The sequence below is a fragment of the Manis javanica genome, chromosome 12 (genome assembly GCF_040802235.1).
Source record: "Manis javanica isolate MJ-LG chromosome 12, MJ_LKY, whole genome shotgun sequence".
Classification (NCBI taxonomy): Eukaryota; Metazoa; Chordata; class Mammalia; order Pholidota; family Manidae; genus Manis; species Manis javanica.
In genome coordinates, this window is record NC_133167.1 from 100,559,089 (window position 1) to 100,580,804 (window position 21,716).

Consider the following 21,716-nt stretch of genomic DNA (forward strand, 5'->3'; position numbering starts at 1 on the left):
AAAATTAATTATGACTTTTTATGAGATCAACAGCCTATATGACATCAACTGTTATGAAAATGATGGCTGGCCAACACCATCAAATAGTACTATTTTAAATCCTTACTTGGAAAGATTTCTAAGTTTATAGAGTTCTCTTTAATTCATCTCCCTTCATTGTATTAATATCCTATAATGCTTCTGGCTGTCTTTCTTATAACTGGCACCATACCAGACACTCAAAAACTCCATTATTCTTGGGGGTGAAGGTTAAGAAAAAAAAAATTGCTCCAGAGCGTCACTCACTCATGTTGAAGTTGATGCTCGTCATCCTACAGACATCAAGGTTACAACAGACAGCTACATAACCTTCCTTTTACAGGCAACCTCTGCAACATGTTTAGCCCCTTGAGTTATACATATAGCCTTGAAGGTATTAAATCTTTTTCTCCTTCAGTTTCTTTCTCCTTTTCCTAAGGTTTAAAGCCAACAGCAGTTCTAACCACACAGGGTACATTCTAACCATCATCAGTGGCTGGTTTTCATTTTCACTTCTATTTTTACACATAGGTATACCTCTACTTGCACTGCTAGAATATTTTAAAGTTCAGTTCTTTTAGTATTTTATAGTGAAATCAAAAAGAGATTCAATGAGTGGAAAGGAAATAAAATTCCCTTTCCACTTAGCTGTTTTCAGTTTGATCAATCTTTAGAAATATTGTCAGAAAAAGGTTGAGGCAAACTGCTCTCCATTTGGGGCCATTCTCGAGGGGGAAGGCAGAAGGAAGAAATCTGCTCCGAGATTTCCCACGTGAAGGAAAGACTCCTTCTGCTAAACAACCTGGTATTATTTTACTGTCACAAGTACAAGAACTTAAAACTTCTTGGGAAAAACTTCTGTTATGCCAATACTCTCAAGCCCCCACTCACAATTACACTGCGGTGCTGTGTGAAAACTGCTCTTATTTCCAAAAACCACCTACTAGATTCATTTCTTCAGGCTTTCATATTTTCTTCTGTACTGTATGGCGGCACCTAATCCTTCCGCATGTATTTCCTTAAAGTTCTTGCAAATTGAACACATGCTTTGCCTTCTCTGCCACATTGCAAAAAGAGATGTTTTTATTAATTGGATAATTTATACTCTTTTTATTATTTTTTCCTCGAACTTAGCTTGGAAACCAGGATTTAAGTGCCAATGTGCTGGAGGTAATGTTTCACAGACACACAAACCACCCCAGAAGCCTCTTCTTCACGCTCTCCTGAGGTAGCTTTTAACAGAACTGCTTTCTCACCAGATGGTGGCTCCAGCCCAATGTCACTAACCCTGCCACCACCTGCTGACATGGGGCCCTCACACCTGCACGACCTTGACCCTTTCACAGTCTCTAAAAACCCCTCTCCTTGCTCCTCCAGTGCGTGCTCCCCAGCCATCCCAGATGAGCAGAGAGCCGGCTTTCATACCACTGCCTGTTCTGAAACACCTTTCCCAACCTGGGGCCAGCATCACTTTAATCCCCCCTGCTGCCTGCCATGCACGTAATTATTCTCCCCTTCTTTGTTGCCATGATTTTTAAAACAGATCTCCAAGGGCCGAAAGGACTGATTTCCTGTCTGCCTCTCATTTTGCTCCTGAGCATGTTTATTCACATAGGTGTTCATCAGAGCTAAGCCAATTCTATACAGTCTGGCCAGGAAACCCATTACAGTCACCCTCATCAGCCTATTTGAGATGGAAAAAAATCAATTATATTCTCTTCATTACATTAGAGGCATTTACATTTACATTGTATTGCTCTTCTTAATGAGTTATATAGTGATTATCCTTAATAATAAATTATGTCAGAAACTTAGATAAGTATACATATAATATTATGATGAGTAAGTCAAAGAAAAAGTCTGAAATTTTCCAAATATTTTAACCAAGTATTAAATCCTGGGAGATAACAGTTTACCTGTGTGAATAACTCACGTATCCTGGTTTCTCACATACGCAGTCACTGACCACATGTTGGTTCTTGTCCCTTTCACTAACAGCTCCATCTTTTGAACTCATCTGTCTTACAGGAGTGAATGATGTAAATAATCTTAATCTACATTGCAGAAATTTAGCCCTATGATTTTTGAGGAATTCTTTTTCCTGAACCATTCAGCACAGAGATTTATAAATATATTTATTGTTTCATATATCAATAATTTATCTTTCATTCAGAGCAATATATTTCCCATACATATTATATAATTTAAATAAGCCTATATGACAAAAATGATTTATGAATGACAAAACTGCTTCAAATTTTTATGGTACAGATTTTCAATTGCATAAAATGTAGAGATAACGATGTCAATTTGAAAGGTGCATGACTTTAGGAAAAAAGATAATTTTTTTTCTTAAATTGACTTTATAATGAGGTTCTAAATAAGCACTGCCACAGACAAAATTTCAGTTGTGCTACGTAGTTTTTATGTTGTATCAAGGTCATAAATTTGCAACTTTCATTCATGAATATTGTAAGCCAGATGTTTTTCAAGACATTGCAATTACAGGAGACAAAAGATACTCTTTAGTATCCTTACTAATTACTTACTAATACTTTAGATGGGATTTATTATTGTTTCAATGGCTAGGTATAAAATTTTGCACTAACATGTTTCATTTAATGACTGGCTGGCTACAGAAGGAACCTCATTCTCCAGGGCTGACGCCTCCTCTACCACTGGTGCCAGGATCTGAGCAGACACAGTTTTCTCCATGTTCTACTATGCTTTCAATAGTTACTTATTTTTTAAAACTTTAAGGAATGTTAGGGCCTTTAACCAAATATACAAGGGGTTGACAGTATGTCAGTTTATATATACTGACTTATTTAATTTACTGTTTTGAAGGCTATTCAGGAGCCTAAGATGTCCACACAGAGCCTTCTGGGCACATTCGAAGCTAACTGTAACTGAACTTAGTTTCAAGTAGTTCAAACTTAGCTGTACATAGGTTCTCCATGCAATTATTTTTCTGCTAATAATTATTTTACTACAACAACAAAATATTTTCTGAAATCTAATGGTATTATTTCATTAGTAAATCCCAACTGGTCTAACACAATGAACAACTAAATCTGTTTTCAGTGTTTATTTCTTTAACCCATAATCAATGTTATTGAAACCATCAAAAGAGGATTCATGGCAATTTTCCTAAACTTAGTAACACAGTAGCATGATGATTTCTAATAAGAACTCCCCTGCTTTTAACATTATCATAACAATACTACTGAAATTGTATTTACAAAGATCAACTAAACTTGATTTTGGAAAGGAGGAAAAAGTATTCTCAAATAATTCATCACAGACATGCAAGAGTCCTCAAGCATTTGGGTATGCCAGTGTGTCACACTATGTGAACAACCAGCCATGTTCAGGTAGAGAGCCCTAGAGATACGGTTGCTTACACTGTAAGAGTGACCTGTGTAATAGCTTAGAGAAGTACTCAATAAACACAGATTATAATGAAAGGTTTACTGGCTTTAGGACAGATTGGTATGGTTATAAAGCAATAAAATTAGATTAATTCTAGGTCATTTGAAAACATCTGTCCTAAAGCGAAAAATCATGGAAATACACAATTAATTGGCTACATATGTTACAGGGCTGCATAAGAAAAGTTTAATTAGTTTTAAAATAAGTAGAAAAGTCCACAAATTTTGTTCTTTATCTATGTGGATTTGCGTGTTTGTGTGCATTCAACTGTAAAGTATTTTAACCGATTGTCTCATCCGCATGCATCATCCAACCTCCACAGTGCTCAGCGCTGTGTGGGGACGGAGAGGCACGCTTACGGACGGTGAGCTCAACCTCTGTGAACTAAGCTGATTCGATTCAATTAGACTACGTCCAGGGTGCATGTTATAAATATATATATATATGCAAAAGAAGTAATATATATGACCATCTCCAACAAGAATCTTAAAATACCACTGTGGATATAAAATACTCAGATATAAAGCAATCAAAAGGAATAAATGATTAAGAAACCAAAAAGAGGCCAATGAAGTACTAAGATTAGAGTAGGGAGAATCCAATGGTTGAACATCTTTTCCTGATGCTTCGCAGGTATTTGATTCTTCTAAAATAGACTGTTCCATATATTTAAGTCCAAATAGTTGAATTCCTTTTGTTAATCACCTTACCCTAGAAACATTTATTTACTAGAGGATATCCCTGACTAAGTCTGAAAACCAGTTCCTCATGTCAAAGAACATTCACTTCAAATCCCTCATGCAGAACAGGGTGACAATGTTCTGATCACCTAAGTCTGACTGTAAGAGCAAACGCACCCTGCACATTTATTTTACTCTGAGTCCTACTGATATCTTCTGAGATCTCTGTTAGCAAAAGTGACTCGCATGCTCACTAGTCAGGTACTTCTAATAATCTCCTATGCCCTCTGACATATAAGAGAGTGATTTTCAGAAATAAAGGAAGATAGAGATTTCACCAAAATAATGTACCTGGTCCCTGTAGACATCAGTTTTCCAACTAAATACACACTCAATAGCTAATTACTATCACGTGAATGGAAGTCTTTTACTGTCTTACAAACAAGCGATGTTCATAGGGGACTGACTATGTGCTTTAACAGGATGTCTTTCCACTTTTCACAGAGCCAGATAACAGTGAATGGGAACTCTGGAGGTCCTGTGAGCCCAATGAGTTACTACCAGAGGCCGTTTTCCCCTTCAGCCTACTCTTTACCAGGCTCACTCAATTCCAGCATTATCATGCAGCATGGCCGGTCTCTTGGTAAGTCATGATACGCATGCTTTTCATGACAATTTCAATATAGCAAGTACAAACCACATGAGAAAAACATCAAAGTAATTTTTCAAAAAAGGAGGCCAAACATTCAATACTCCATTATTTAATGATCCTACACGAGGGTAGGAATCAGGGCAGAGGACTCACTATTTGCAGAAAATAGGCACCCAGCTATTCCAGGATAATGGCAAATCTGCATCTGAGACTGGAGAAGGCTCTTAGGCCTTCGGGGTGGCAGGGTAGAAAGAAAAAGACGTTCAGTTAGGTGGAGAGGTCACACCACCAGGACGACGTCCATGCTGTGCATTTCCATGGGTGGCAAATACCATCCATGTTCATGGCAGCCTATCTGTGGAAAAGCTTTCATTTCAGGAAACTCTTTTGGAATATGTAAGGAAGATTTGTTTAACGGTTAAAACAGTCTGACAAGGAGACAGGCTGCCTCACAAAGTAGTAAACTGTAACCTACTGCCTCACAAAGTACAAAACTACTATTCAAACTGAGGCCAGAAGACCCTCAGTCAGGGATGCGAGCGCCTGGACCCTTTGGGAATTAAGAATTAGATGAAACAGAGAGCTCTCCTCCAGAAAAAAATGAACATTTGAACATTCCTCAAAACTTTTAAGCATATAATTTCATGGGGCTCATGAACTCTTTAAATAAAGCCTCCCAGAAATGAAGCTGTGCTATATATAATGATAGAAATATATCTGGTGGCAAATACATAGGACAGTTTTGAAAATAATGTAATAAGTATTTCTTACTTTTTAAAACATGTAAAATATACATATATATTAAAAAAACAGATCAATTCAAACTGTCATCTGAATTCAAATCGAAAAAGGTCCCATGATGTCGAGCAGCTAGAAGGACAGCAGGCACAGGGAGGAAGGCAGAGGAGGCGTGACCGCAGCACACCTCTCAGCAAAACCGGAGAGGAGTGATTCTCTGGCCACCAGCAGCCAGCAACACAGGAAGAGGCTCAGGCACAGGGCTTTAAGGCCCCTTTGGCGACAGACAGCACCTCCTCTTTCCCAATGCTGTGTATGGGAAGAACATGATGCGCTTAGTTTACCTGGGACATTCAGCATGTGCACTGTAGAACTCAACTTCTGGGGCCAACAAAACCTCCATAAGACTTGCATGCAGCCATGAGACTCATTGAACAGTCTGAATAAACCTAGGCCTCCTCTAATGCTGCTCCTGAGAGCATCTGTGAATGTTATGATGATGTCCTCCTACAGTGTAAGGAAGTAGAACATCCTTGTGCCAAAATGCTGCCCTTCGCCAGTCCATGGTGCAGTATTGTAATGGGAGTCTTGTATCTAGGTTTTGTATCATAGAAAGCTATGTGTTGTCACACGTCTGTAGCAAAACTCTAAAAATGATTCTAGCCATAGTATTTTCCCAAGTAATTATTACCAAACTCTGACTCTATCTCTATTGCTTGTCTTAATGAACACAATTTTGTCCTTCCCACACCAACAAAGAGAATCTGTAAATACTTGAATGTAGACAGGCTTGTATAGTATAACAAGCCAATGGGTAGATTTTACATATGAACTATACTGCATGAAAAGAAATTCCCTATATAAACTTTGAATAAATCCCAATAGGCCAGTGCTGAGACGGGTCTTGAGGAGAACATATAAACCTATCCTGCCCTAGAGAAACATTATATTTCATTGAGGACAAAAGACTGTAAAAATGAGTTAATTGACCATATATGAGCATGATAAAATAAAAGGCTACCTTGTATTATTATATAAGCTATACATTCATAGAATCTTATGAGAAATATATGAAGACAGAGTTAATGCTGTTTGCTTAAACTGGGACTTTGCACATACTTGTTTGATAGAAATACTAGCATCGAGGTTGCCCCCTCAAATCCTTTTTGGAATTAAATGGTGAAAATCAGGAGTCAAACATCACATTGTGCCTTAATTTGGAGTTGCCTGAAAAAGATCTTAGTTTCACATACAATGACACACAGTTTTATTCCTAGCTTTATTCATTCTTCATCAGAAGTGGGCTGAAAGTGCTTTTCTGTTGCAAATTAAATTGAAAATAGCCATAATAACAGTTATAGTGGTTACAAATGTTTCATGGATTTTAGCTTACAGGGGTCTCATCTCTCCTCATCCTTACAATGATGACTTAAATTTTTCTTAATGCTACTTATGAAGTTTTATATAAATTTGCTACAAAACACAGTCATATCTCTTGAAATGTATGTACATAATCAATCAGTGCTTGAAATATATGTTCATAATCAATCAGTGCTACCCTGAAACATTAGGACTTTTCCATAGCCATAAAAAAAGACCTTTCTGAATGACCAGATTTGACAAACCATGACAAAGAATCATTCTTTGCCACCAAAATTTTGAAATTTATTGTGAAAAAACCCCAGGGAGTTGTATAACCAACTGTACCAGAGAATGGTAATGTTGATTTTCATAAATATCTGTGAATGAGAGTAAGTGGAATATAGTACATATACTTCATCTGTTTCTTATGAAAGTTATACAAAAGGTACTACAGATGGCATGAAGATGTGAACATGATAAACCTAATTTCTATACGTAGGGCAATTTTTATCCTCAAGGGGCAAGAAATCATGGATTTTGGTACTTTCAAGTAAAAGCAAAGATATTATGGCCATTATGGCTACTTAAATGAAAATTAATACTGATACTTTAAAATAATTTATTCATAAGCCTTCACATCCAAGTATATGTTTTGATGAGCAGACTTTTTTAATGTGACTTTTGTTTTTTCTTTATTTTTATAAAGTCGCTGTCATGGGCTCAACAGTCGTATCTTCTGTCCTAAGAGTATATTTCAGTACTTCAAATAATGGTTGTCAGTAATTTTATACACATAGTGTTAATGTAAATTATGACCTGAGGGAAATTACTACGTCTTAGCTTCTGCCCCTCATCTATAAAACGGGTTCCCCAACCTTGGTCACAATTATAAGGAGGAGGAGGAGGTGAAGCAATGCATGTAAAGGACTTTCTTAGCACTGTGGCTGCCACACAGTCACACAGGTTTTCAACAAATGTTATTCTTCCCTTTCCTTCTTTGTAAAATGGTGAAGGTCCTGTTACAGGTTTGTTCGATACACCTACGTGTTAACAAGAGTGGCTCAATTGTAAGGTAATGAGTTAAAAAGAGATAGTGCTGGAAATATAGACTCTACATTACAGTCGGCATAAATATACAGGAAGCACCATTAATTTAGGATTCCCTGTGTATCAAATATATTTCACCAATTTTCTCCACAGATTCCACAGAGACATATCCACAGCATGCACAATCGCTGGATGGTACCACGGGTGGCTCCATACCACTGTACAGATCCTCAGAGGAAGAGAAGAGGGTGACAGTCATCAAGGCCCCGCATTACCCAGGGATCGGGCCCGTGGATGAATCCGGAATCCCCACGGCAATTAGAACGGTAGGGAATGCCAGTATGCGCGGCGCTCCCAGGCTGCGCACAGACTACAAAGGATGGATTGTCGATGGCTTTGTGCATTCCTATGGTTTTATATAATGAGGATTGCCCTCTGTGCCATCTGAGTTCTCATGAATATTATGCTGTGTGTGGCAGAGAACGAGAATTGTCAATTGCAGATAATCATATATTCTGTTTCTCCATTTTAATTAAAAATCATGAAAGTTGTGATTTTGTTAAAAGATAAAGGTATGTTTTGTTTTGTTTCACGTTTACCCCGGAGTGTTAGGGCAGCAGAGAAAAAAGAGAAGGAACAAGAAAATATGAATTTTTTGGCTGCACTGAATTCCCACGTGCAATGCAGATAAACCAGTGATGTGTTTCTCGAAATGCAAGTGTGTTAACACCAGGAGATTGGGAGCTGTAAATTGGGAGTTGGGAGATGAGATGATCTGAGGAAGGAAGCTAATGCTATGGAAAGGAAAAACTGGAGAAAAATATGCCTTTTAGTGTCCCTTTTCAGCTATGCCTGTTGAGAGCCCTCTGGGGATGATTAAGTGAACGCGTTTGATTTTTTTCTTTGGTCTTTAAACTCTGCCCAAGCATTGCTCAGTGTGTCAGGGCAGCCCCTTCTGGCAAAGCTCAGCAGCAGCAGAGGCAGCTATTGAAAGCCTGGGCCGGCAGCCGTGCACCGTCCCAGTCACTGGAGGAGGAGGTCTGTGCTAACCGGCCAGGAGGAGGACAGGGGCAGCCAGGATGCGAGCTGCAGCACCTCCGCAGGTGACAGGGGGTGGGGCGGGGGGTGTGAGAATGCAGCTCAGGCTGCAGCCACCTGCCTGCAACACCCACAGACGGGGCTGGGAGGTTGGTTGCCAGGAGTGGTTTCCTTGGAATGCAAACCTGGGGGGCTGAACACAATAGTGCAGAAAGGGAAAGAGTGGGGAAGAGATCAGAAAAAAGCAGTGCTAAGACTGGAAGCCCTCAGAACGAAAGACAAAGGGTGGGGGTTTCTTCTCGCCTTATATTTGCATTTCTTATATGGGGACTGTGTGTTCTGTATTCAGAGAGACTTAAAAACCTGATTATTCCCAAGCACCTGTATTAGAATTGGAAGCAAAAAAAGTCAATCTGTCAGCAGTTGCTGGGGTTTTAGACTTGTTAGATTCTGGGAACACTGGATGTGACTAATTATAAAGTCCTAAAAATCTCTGGAATTGGTGACTGTCATATTTAAGTGACAGAGAAAGGTGAGGGATTGTGCCTACACTCTACTCTTATGGTGACTACATGTTTCTGGTGACAGTGTTTTGTCATTTGTTTCCCTTTTAAGGTTTCTGACTCAAACTGGTTAAGTTGGAAATTTTCTCCTAGCAATGTAGGGATACAGCATCAGACAAATAGGATGTCATTGGTTCTGTATAACTGAAGCTTGAGGCATAGTATATACAAAAATTAGGAGATCTTAGCTTCCATGCAGTTAAAGATTCTGTCTGAAAGGATTTTTCTGAGACCTCTGATGTGTTTTGAAGTCAACAAATGATATATTCAAATGAATATGTAAAGCTGGACTTTATCCATAAGACATAATTTTCTTAAATAGTAAAGCCTTTCTTATTAATTTTTAAAAGCAAAACAACAGAGATGCTGTAGATGGTGACAATCAAATAACATTACAATTTTTATATTGCTTATTCATCTACTGCCAAATCAAAAGCGGGTTTAGATATGCATAAGCAAACACCATACTAAACATTCAATACTAGTTTCCTTTCTATAAAATACAAGCAACCCAGAAGTTCCTTAAAAGGAATCATAATTTTTATGTACAGTTGTGTTCTTATTCAGGCTGTTAAAACTTCACAAAGAAGGTACAGGTCTCTGAAGACGGATGTGCATTTCCTATTTTTCAGCCTCGCTGAGCACATCCCCAAGTATAGCTGTGTTTATAAATGTTGAGTCAGGCCCTCTGTGAGCCACAGCAGGCCCAAGAAGCTCTGAGGTTGTTTTCCTTTCTCATCTGTGTAGAAAGTAATGATGATCAGACTCAAATTGCTTCACATGGACTTTCTGCTCAGTGTATACACAGAAGGCAGAACTGTCCCAATGTATCATGTTTTAGGCTTACTGTAGACAACCAGCCAATACCAAAGAAATAGAATTTTGTAAAGTGAAATAGAAACTTTAGAAAGCCAGAAGTCAACAAACAAACCATTAAGTTACTTGAGCGGAGGAAAACAGCTCCCCAGACTGCCCTCTCTCCCGTGACCTGGGGCGTCTGTTAGCCCTTTACTGCCATCCTTAAACACAACAACAAAAATCACTAGGGTTCCGATCCCATGAGACTGTCTAACTAAAGCCATATAGTTAAGTGAAATACAAGATCTTTTTCTTCTAATTCAAATATAATGCTGTTTGAGCATTTTCAAAGCTGGCAAGGGGCAAAAACAGAGTAACCATAAACTGGTATACAGAAAATATCTTTTCCTTTTTGGAAATCTCTGTGATTTCCAAATGTGATCTTTGTGAACTATAGGTATGAAAAATTCAGGTATATTCAGCCAAGGTTATAGAAAACAACTGAATAGTGAATTACTAGTAGTTACTAACCATGCAAAATAATTTTGAAGGACACATGCAAAAGTCAGCTTCTTCAAATTCGAGTAGACTTCTATTTACTTAATCTCAGTAGAGCCGTAACAATCGCCATGATGACATTTATAAAAGGAATTTCAAATGCTTAGAGTACTTCTTTTAGAAAGGGACATGGAGTTTTAGCATTCCCTTTTACCAGTTTCCTAGTCCTCTTTGCCAACCAACTGGGCAATTCCTGGCATCTCTGCACTCACCATATAAAGCTAGCAGATGGCAGAACTGAGATCCTGCCTGATATGTGCCCTCCAGCAAGTGAAGAAAAAACTACTGTGTGTCAAGATACATTGCCATATACAGCGATAGAACTTACTTAGTAGGCCTCCTTGTTGCCACTGGCTGTGTCTAAGTAAGGCTGGGAAACATTGTTGCATAGTTATGTCTTATTTTCTGTTCGAAGTACTGTAAAGGAAATAAAGCTTAATGAAAAAGAAATTGATCTTTTATGAAAATCAATGTCTGCTGAAGCTAGTTTAAACCTAGGGAGTAATAGCTAGGCTCCTGCCCCTCTTCCCACCAATTCCCACCACTTGAACATAAGGTCAGTCAACAATCCCCTCCACGTTTCCACTGCAGAAAGAGCCTAGAGTGAATGAAGAGGTGATTCACAACAAACTCAAGTAGCCCTTACTGCTAGTCTGCATTTATGGTGATTATCAGAATCATATATATTTCTTAGAGACCAAAATAAACTTGGATACAGCTGCAAACCTTCAATTTCCAGATGAAAAATAGAATGACTACATTTCTAAGAGAAAAATTAGGATAGAAAATCTAAATCAAAGCCCAGTCTAACAAGTACAACAATACTTCTGTGGCAATCCTAATAGAATATTTTATATCAAGTGAATTCTCTCAGAAAATCTGGTAAATTCAGTAACTGTACACAGAATGGTTGACTTTCTTGCCTGAGGAGCTCTGGAAATGTTGAGATAAAGATCCTGCCAAGCAAAACCTTTAATAATGATTATAAAGGTATATGTCTACTTTCTCAGGTGTACAATAAGGTAGAGTTCCACCTAATAACTAGGATTCATTATCTTATCCTGTATCTGAAGTTTCCTACTTTAATATTTATTGAGCAAGTCTTATAATCTAGGCATTGTTCTAGACTTTTCTTGTATACATTGTCTCATTTAATTTCCATAGCAATCATATGATGTAATTATTTCATTTTGGAAAGGACAAAACTGGGCCTCTAAAAGGTTGCTAAATTGCCCAAATTCATAATGCTAGTAAGTATGAAACAGTAATTAAAGGAGACAAATTTGAACCAAGGTTGATCTGACATTAAGCTCATCTCTCCACTGCAGCCCACTGTTTCTGTCAAGTCAAAAGCCTGGGCTGAATAAGGAGCTTCTACTCCTAAGGAGTTTATAATTTAGCACAGCACATGTTGCATGCATTTTATTATCATAAAAAATTTCAAAACAATACCTATATTATTAGATTTTCTCTAGGACTCTGGATCATGTACTACATTTAGTATTTTCATAACTTGGACTAGTAAATACCAATTTTTTTATTTCTCTAACTCCAAGCTGATCAGAATACTGTTTTAGTCTAAATATTCCCTAGGTAATTCTAAAAATAATGTCTTAAACAGAACACTCACTAAAAAGCCTTTAAGGATAATGATAATTATCACCAAAAGGCATTAAGCAAACTATCACACCATAACTTTTACTCCATAAATTTTATATAAATATGTTTGTGCAAATATCAAACTATCTAGTGCTGGACACAACTGTATAATAATTAAAAAATAAAACCATAGCATACAGCATATAGTGTTCCAATTCAGTCTAAACTCAAACAAGGAGTAATATATGTACAAACCACGTGCGTAACTGGCTAAATTAGTGCTCTGTCATCATGAAATTGATGTTTTATCACAGAACAGAAATGTGATAAAGAAAGAAAAACATTGGGAACAATGTTTTTCCGGAGCCAGTTTTGTAACTATGGTACTCTCTTTTTAGACGGTTGACAGACCAAAGGACTGGTACAAGACGATGTTTAAACAGATTCACATGGTGCACAAGCCAGGTATGTACGTGGTTGTTCTCTGGTGGGACCCTTGCAGGCTGAAAGATGCATGTGTATATTCCTCTTCTGTTTAGTTTTGGTTCACAGAGAATATTGAGTCCCTGGCAAACGTAATGGTCTCTCTTTCCCTTTCAATGTTCCTCTTTGTTCTCCTCACAACTCCCTCAAAAAACAGACGCCTGCACTCCTGCCCCTCCCTGAGCTGCCAGGAGGGCCCTTAGGAGGTGACCCTGGAGGGGTCCCAGGCTCTGGTCCATCCCTTCGTCCTTCACTCCCCGTGGTCTATGCCCATGTGGTGTGTCCTCGGCTTACACAGACTCGTTATTTCTCTGTCCACACATCTGCTGCTTATCTCGATGGTGAGCTTGGGTAGGTCTCACTGAGTTGACAGATATCTTCAAACCCGTTCCTGAAAGAAATTCATGATCCAGGCGAGAAGGCTGCCTGGGACGTGAGGAAAAGGGACGGACCTTGTGAGGAGGCCGGCAGAGCAAATATGTCACAGACGAGAGAGGTCCACCTGCAGAGGCCCAGCCCAGAAACAATGCAAAATACATGGGTTTTTCACAAACTCCTGTTGTTTCTTTGAAGCTCTGCTGTCTTGTTGCGATTTGGTGACCGAATCTGTATTACCATAATATTTATGTTTCGTTTCCAGATGATGACACAGACATCTATAATACTCCTTATACATATAACGCAGGTAGGCTGGGTTTCCTTGCTCGCCATCAATACTGTTTGCCCTGCAGTGCTTGCAAGAGCATCAGGTAGTTTCTGGACTGCTGTTGGGAGAGCACGTTTTCAGTTCATACAATCAAGAGGACGCTTTTTTGCTTTTCTCAGTGCATGGGTAACAAAAGGATTTATCTTTTCTCGTGAAGTGAGGACTAATCCTGTTTTATCTCATTCATTCCCACTGTCAGTTTATTCTCTATTCAGGAATGTTTAACCAAAGTGTGAAGGACAGCCTGAAAGAACATACTGTAACAGGGGGTAGAAAATAAGATAAAGATCTCCTTTTATCAGGAGAGAGAGTGATTACAGTTACGTAAGACCTTCCAGATACACTTCACAGAAAAACAAGTCAAGCAAAGAATTCTGTGACCTTGTCCGTGCTTCTGTTCCAAAATGCAATCATTCATTGAAGGATTTTTAAAAATCCCTCTTTGCTGTACCATTTTCCTGACTCAGAGTTGCCAACAGTCATAAAGGAACGACTTCAAGTCCAGACATTTCCACTTGAATTAGAGTGCCTTGGCATCTCGTGAAGTGGCTGCAGGATGGAGTGAGGGACCCCTAAGAAATGTTTTTGTCATTGCTTTCTCCTAAATGTCACATCAGGGGGTTCCATATAGGGGATCTCCCCATCACTGCTCAGCGCCAGACTCAGGACTGGGGACATGGTCGAAACAGGCAAAGTCCCTCCCTTAGAGCAGGCTCTGCGGCTAGACTGTTCACCTCCCCTCAGCAGCTGCAACCTCACACAGGGTCCCCTTGCCAGCCTGGCCTTAGAACTGCATGAACTTCTCCCCCGACACCCAAAGGCCAGCACTCAAGCCCTCTCCCGTAGGACCCAGCTACTAGTCTCCAAAGACAAACAGGAAAAGAAACGAGCAGAACAAGCTGAGCAAGCTGCAAAACCTCTGCTTTTCTGTAGGCACTCTTCCTGAGGATAGTAGGAGGCCCCTAGGATGGTTCCTTCAGCTTTAAGCCTGGTCACAGTACTCCAAACTCCTCCTGTGTTTAGCCTTGTTAAAACACAAAACTCAACTGAGTAAATTTTAAAGATCTCATTGACTTTATTCAACAATTCATGAATTGGGCAGCATGCAATCTAGCAGACAGAAAGGAGTTTCAAGGAGCTGTACAAAACAGAAGACTTTTATGGGCAGAAGAGAGAGGGACAAGGAAGTTAACAGCAGGCAAAAATGTGGGTTGGTTACTGCAAGATTACTTTCCTTTAAGAAAAAGGATCTATCAGGCAGATGACTTGTACTGATCAGGCGATTCTTAACTGGCTGGTGTTATGATTCCATTTATGGCAGAGCCAAAACTATAATTAAGTTTCGGTTTGGTGACATGGGGCTTTGCATACGTGACTCCGTTTGGAGCCTACTGTCTTGTTTTTAACAAGCTCTAAAGTTGAAGTCTAACTGTAGAATCAAGGCAAAACAGTAAGCGCAGACATGGTCTCTTCATTGCCATGGTGATTAGCATGGACCTTCAGGAGAGACAGGTGAGTAAAACAGACTCAGCTCAAAGTCTGAGGTTGTGGGGAATTCAGAATTTTTAAATTATTTTTAATATTGAAGTTTTGTATCTATTAGTAACTAGTAATTTGGATAGTAGTTATATATAACCTCTCAGAGCCCAAGAGAGAGTTTTACCATTTAATGAGTAGACAAAGTGACGGCAACTAGCCTCTTCCGTTTCTACTAACCCTACATCCTCTGTTCCATGTCACACTTTTCTACCTCCTTTTTTTTCCTGTGCCATTTCCGCTACCATCTTCCCCTGCCCACCCAAAGCAGTCCCTCAGGGCTCAACTCTAGCATCACTGGTTCCATAATATCTTCCATGACCAGCCCACCATCTCTTAAAATATTTAATGCCTAATATGTATTTTCCTCATTTGGCCTTTATCATATGTTACCAGTTATTTTCAACCATAATTCTATTTGTCTCATTTCTTCAGATGCACTATAAGCTTACTGAGGATTAATGTTTCTTTAAGCCTTGCACAGCACATGTGTAACTTCCTCAATATTTTGTTTGATTGCAATTAACATATCAATTATCATATGTAAATCAGAGCTTTTAAAGTAATAGAAGATACTTGGGAACAGTTCTGTTAAGTATTCTTAATCTTCCTCTGAAACCTTAACTATGTTACTAGTTTATATTATCCAGGAGAAAATTTGCCAATTATCTGTAAGTTTATTCCTAGTACTGGTCTGAATTATTACTAATTCCAAAATAATTGTTGAAGATTTACCATAATCAATGCTTGTGGACAGGATACAATAATGGGAATATCTTAATAATGATTAATGAATCAATTGGGAACATACCACCCAGTGCATGCATTACGAACGAATATGCTTACGGATCATGATTTTGTTAAAAGCATTGGGTATTTTGTGGAGTACAGATAATTTAATACACTTTCAAATATTTGCTCCTGTTCTGTTTTGTTGTGTTTCATGATAGGCCTGTACAACTCACCCTACAGCACTCAGTCACATCCTGCTGCGAAGACCCAGACCTACAGACCCCTCTCCAAAAGCCACTCGGATAATGGCATGGATATCTTCAAGGGTGCCTCCTCCCCGGTCCCACCTCCACATGTTCCTCCTCCAGTCCCACCTTTTCGACCAAAAGATCGGACTGCAACAGAAAAGTAAGGCCTTTTCCCCCAATGTGGTCTATATTTAGCTCTTAGATAAAAATAAGGCCACATGGCATTCAGAAGAATTGGTGCCTACCTTATCAAGAAGACATGTATAATCACATTAGTCAGTGCATATGCCAGGCTGACCCCCTCTATGTAGACTACAGAAAAACACCTAAGTTAAATGTGCAGTAACACGAGCCCAGTATCTCCTTTTGGACTGGTAAATGTACATAAGGAGACAAATAAATAGAAATAATTGGCACACACTACCTTTGGCATAGCAGGTCAGACCATGCAGTTAATGTTCAGTTTTCTCAGATTTGAAATGTTAGGTCTGTTAATTTAAGATTTCCTCTCTGATATGCACAGGTATCTTTTTGAAAGCCAGGAAAGGTATTCATAAATCATAAATAAGGCATTAGTTGTAAGTATCTATCTGTAACTCATTTCTACAGCTTCTTGAGATGATACTAATTTTCATTTCCCCACCAAAACATTTTTATGGAAACTATTCACACAAAAATAAAAATTTATAAACATATTTTTAGTGTGCCACTTTTTATTAAGATAATGACTGATAATCCTACTTTTAGATAAACTTTGAGGCTATGAGTCAAGCACAAGGCTAAGCATTTTTCCTGTATTTTATCATTTAATTCTGAGAATACCCAACGAGATATGTTCTATTTTAAACCCATTTTAGAGAGAAAGAAACTGTGGTTTAGAAAATTAGAGTAACTTGCTCAGCTCATGCAGCTAGTCTGTCCAAGCCAGGATTCAAACTCAGCTCTGACTAAAGCCATAGCTCATGTTATACTAGCAATTAATAAGGATATAAGAATTATTCAGCATTAATACTGGCTATCAATCATCCATCTATCATACCCATCTCAGAAATATTATATTCAACACCCCATTGTATCATTAAGTCACCGATGATCATATAGGGTGTAAGATGCCATGAAAATAGACACATACATTATGTGTGAAGAGATTCTCATTTTAATACCCATCTCTCCTCATGATGAAGTATGTGTTTTGTAAGTGTGGTATCTTAAAGTTGGGAAATAATTGTCTAGACACAAATGGTATATCTGCCATTAAAAAAGAACTGAAGTTAACTCAGATTTAAATGTATTATTTGTCCTATGTGCTTAGTGAAAAGAAAATCTCCCATTATGAAATATGATACTTTAAACATACCTAGATGGCTTTCACATGCATTTTCTCATGTGATGCTCAGCACACCTTTGCTGAGTAATACTCACCAGCTGACTGGTAAGCCAGGACAGACCCCTAACTCTCTGGTCTCATAAAGCACTTCTATTTCCAACATGCCATGGAGTCTGAATTTTATCACATTCTATGGGTCAGAATTGCTCCCATCTCTAGTCAGAAATTCCTTTTTCCTCAAACTGATTCTCCCAAAGGCCTTCTTGGCCCCAGCTACCCAAAAAAGCTTTACTTGATTAAGTCCCTCCTTGATCACCTCTTGAAGGATATTAGTTCAGGAAAAAGAGTTGATTCCAAGGTCTCCTATACAATGAGACAGATGTCTGACAAAGGCTTTTCAAGGGCAACGCCCGAGGAGGGGCTCCTGCGCCCCAAGGCTGGCTCCTGTGGATGGCAACCCATGTGACAGGTTTGCTTTTCACAGGCAGGCTGTGATGCCCCTTGCAAGATAAACAAGATGAAACACGACAGGTGAGGACTCCTTGTCACTTTGGATCAAGGATGCCAGCTCACGGAGTGGTGGGATAAACTCACAGAGCTTAATGGAGCATAACTGTCGCTTATTCTAAACACAAACATACACAGCTGCTGCTCGTGTATGACCCAAAGGTTTGCCAGTAGATTACTGGGTGCAGGAGTACGAATGCCTTGTGTGAGTTACTGAGCCCGCAGGAGAAGAGTCTTGGTATGAAAGAAAAATAAATAAATAGAGGAAAATATAATATGAAATAAAACACATGGCTCTCTTTACACCATTGATGGACAGCAACACAAAAATGTCGTATTTTTTTGTAGGTTAATTTTTTATCCTGAGAGATGAAAAAAATTACTAAAAATGAACTTTGAAGACAAACACTGAGTGGTTTTTTATACAACTGCCTTCAAGATAGAGAATTATTTTAATACATAATTTGTTATTTATTTCTAGGCATGACTGGGATCCTCCAGATAGGAAAGTGGACACAAGAAAATTTCGTTCTGAGCCAAAGAGTATTTTTGAATATGAACCTGGGAAGTCATCAATTCTGCAGCATGAAAGACCAGTAAGCACTTGTCATTAACAGAATGTCAGTTCTCTAGGCATCCTGGGTTCCCAAATAAACCAGAATTTCATATCATGTAGGAATTTTTGTCACAAGGGCAATTTATTTGGAATTATTTAGAAATCATGTTTATTCTGTATCATGACTTGTACATCTTGTCTGAGAACTGATGCACCTCTAATATACTACCCCAATCAGCTAAATACAGGAGTCATGTGCATGTAACTACAGCTGTGCCTGATCATGGCCCTGAGTTTAATTTTTTTAAAAAGAACAACACTTATAAATGCAACACTTAATTGCTAGTCTACATTGCTAATGAGAAAGAGCATTCATTAATCTCTCCAATACAAATGGTCCCAGGCAGTTCAATCCCTTGGTTTTCATACCAGTGGTTTAATATTTCTTTGGTTTAAGGGGAAATTTTCCAAATGCCTGTTTTTATAACAAGTTGTTTTAATTGATTCTTGTTAAATCTCTCTCAGGTCACCAAGCCTCAAGCTTCCTGATTGATTGTCAATCTAATGGATCAAGAGTGTATTTAAATTTGCAGTATTTTTTCCACTTATGTATTTTAATATATGCAAACAAAAAAGATACATACACTTGAAAATAACCACTTGCCTCTTCCAAGTGCAATTTAACAAATAGGCTGCTCCTTGGCCTTCTTTGTTTGTGTTTCCCATCCTCCTTTCTGGGTCCTTTGCTTTCCCTCTGAGACCAGTGCCCTCAAGTCTCTTTGAAACTCTATAATTCCTCTGGATCTCTATCAAAACCTGCTTCTAGAGAAATAACTGATGTCATTTGTGATTTACTTACAACCTTGACTTAAAAAGAGAATTTCAGGTGTCTGTGATCAGGAAAAAGAGTTTTCTTTGCTAGTGCCTTCAAGAGTATTCAGGAAGCCACATTATTATATACAATGCAAGGCCAGACCTGAAATTTGATTGAAAACCTTTACCTCACCACACCCAACATGAGTATCCTTGATTTAGTTTTTGAAACCCTGTATTTATGGTTATAATCTTGCAAAACATGTTCAAAACCTTATAATCATATAATTGATACATGATATTTAGCCAAGCCTTCTTTGCCTTCCTCAAATAACTCTTATCTTTTAGAGTAACAGGACTTCACCAGAAAAACTTAAAGAAACAAAAGGAACAGCACTGAACTGTAGGCTCAATGAAGATTTATTACCCATTTATTAAGTCACATGATTTACTACCATTTCAAAGTCACATACTTTGAAATTTCTAGGATGAGAATTAAATGACTTCTCATGATGTCACCACTGCCTGAAACTGAAAATAGCAAACAATTATGCAAAATAATGAGCCTCATATTTGAGTGTAAATAAAACTTTAATGATCATTCTGACAATTTATGAGACTCTTAGGATGATGAATTGTATTGGTATACTTTTGTAGGTGTGGTGTCAGGAAACAGGATTGATTTTGGAAACTTCCCAATTGGGATATTTCTATTATTTACTCATTCAACAAATTTATTGAGCATCAACTATGTGCCAGACATTGTATTAGGTGCTAGAGTCAGAAGAGTGAACAAGACAGAGTCTCTACCTTGAGGAGCTTCGAGTCTATCATTTAATGACATGCTGGGCTAGCCCTGCAAGTACATGAAGTAGACCACCTCTATAGTTAAAACCAAGACACACCTATAGAATCTTCTCAAAAGCTCATTTACAGGCCCTGTCATTTATAACTGAAATTCCCACATTACTCATGGGTTAGAGCTTTGAAGGCTCCTTGTTTAAAAGTAGCAATAACAGCAATAATAACAGTAACAGTAACTGTGGGTCTTTATTGAGCACTTAGTATGTGCCAGACCTGTCATTAGTAATTTTACCTTATCTGATATCATCTTCCCACAGCCCTATGACTATTTATACGGCATTCCCATTTTGCAGATAAGAGACTGAAGCACACATTCAGGGTCACACAGCTGCTGGGTGCTGAAGTGGGAAGCTGAGCCTAAGCAGTGCCATGCCTGGTGCACTTACCCACCACGACGCTACCAGACCACCCAGGTTAGCTGAGGAGGAAACAGTTTAGCTAGTAGTCACTATCACCTTAGTGTATTTGATTATTCTGCAGTATAAATTAGTTTATTTGCTAATCCATAATTAGAGGGCTTGATTTACATACCAAAAACGTGAGCCCTGAGTAGTTAAGACAGGAGACTAGTATACATAACTAATTCAAAGAAGAACAGAAAGATCTACAGCATGGGTATTGCTGGAGATTTGGGTACATATGGGTCTCTGCAGGCACAGGAAAAGAGAAGTGGAAGGAACCTAGGAACTTGGGAGGAAATGAGAGCTTTCTATTTCTTACAGAGAAATAGAGCCAAAAATTTTATCCCTCCTAAACAATTTTGTTGACAGCCAGCCTTACGCCAAAGGATTTGAGCGAGTCATCTGTATCATTCTGGCAAGGCTTCCTATTATAGCACTAGACTATTTCCTTTTTTTTTCCCCCCATCAACCCTGAATTCATTCTGATTGCCTTTCTAAGTCAGAAAAAAAAAGTGCCAAGAGTACAGTGGTGTTGCAGGCTATATATTAACAGAGTGTCTTTGACACAACAAAGGAGATGAGGAGGCAGCTTGCTAAATGAGTGATGTGATAGCAAATGGACATTCAAGGATGTCAGAGTTTTGTGAATGTGCTCTCACGTATTTCTACTCCCAAGACAGTTGGTGAGCGTTGCTTTGTTCTTTTCATATTTAACTTTTGTAAATTATACACAAGAGCAAGGTAATTCCGTTGCTCTTTTGAATCCCTTAGACGTCTCCATCACCTGTACAGCTTCCCCCTCTCGGATTCCCCTCTCCCCAGCAATCTCAAAGTCCCACCCCCTGCGAGAAATGCCACTGCCACTCCTCTCTTCTGGTCCACCATTGTCCACTGCCTGCATTGCAATTATTTTCCCCTAATTCACCAATCCTGTCTCCACACCACAGACAGGTCATCTTTCCAGAACCTTATGCTCGAAATTTTCTCTTCGCTCCCAGATAACCTTAGAGCAAAATCTGAATTCTTGAATATAACTCAGAAAAAAGCCCTTGTGGTTT

At 38.7% G+C, this 21,716-nt stretch overlaps 1 protein-coding gene and 1 long non-coding RNA gene across 18 annotated transcripts in view; one reads left to right on the forward strand and one right to left on the reverse strand.

The window, feature by feature from the left end:
* Window positions 1-21,716, reverse strand: part of LOC140845238 (uncharacterized) — a 268,537-nt gene that overhangs the window by 230,345 nt on the left and 16,476 nt on the right. The window lies entirely within an intron of this gene.
* SORBS2 (sorbin and SH3 domain containing 2) overlaps window positions 1-21,716 on the forward strand; it is a 187,913-nt gene that overhangs the window by 115,838 nt on the left and 50,359 nt on the right. For 10 of the 17 annotated variants that reach the window (XM_073219145.1, XM_073219135.1, XM_073219140.1 and 7 more), the window contains 6 exons: window positions 4,635-4,773; window positions 8,083-8,255; window positions 12,884-12,950; window positions 13,609-13,653; window positions 16,161-16,350; window positions 18,506-18,620. In XM_073219145.1, coding sequence (XP_073075246.1) covers window positions 4,635-4,773; window positions 8,083-8,255; window positions 12,884-12,950; window positions 13,609-13,653; window positions 16,161-16,350; window positions 18,506-18,620 — 729 coding nt within the window. Of the gene's footprint in view, window positions 1-1,152; window positions 1,189-1,429; window positions 1,519-4,634; window positions 4,774-8,082; window positions 8,256-12,883; window positions 12,951-13,608; window positions 13,654-16,160; window positions 16,351-18,505; window positions 18,621-21,716 lie in introns of those variants that run through there. The other 7 variants (XM_073219132.1, XM_073219133.1, XM_073219138.1 and 4 more) reach the window with 3 other exon arrangements.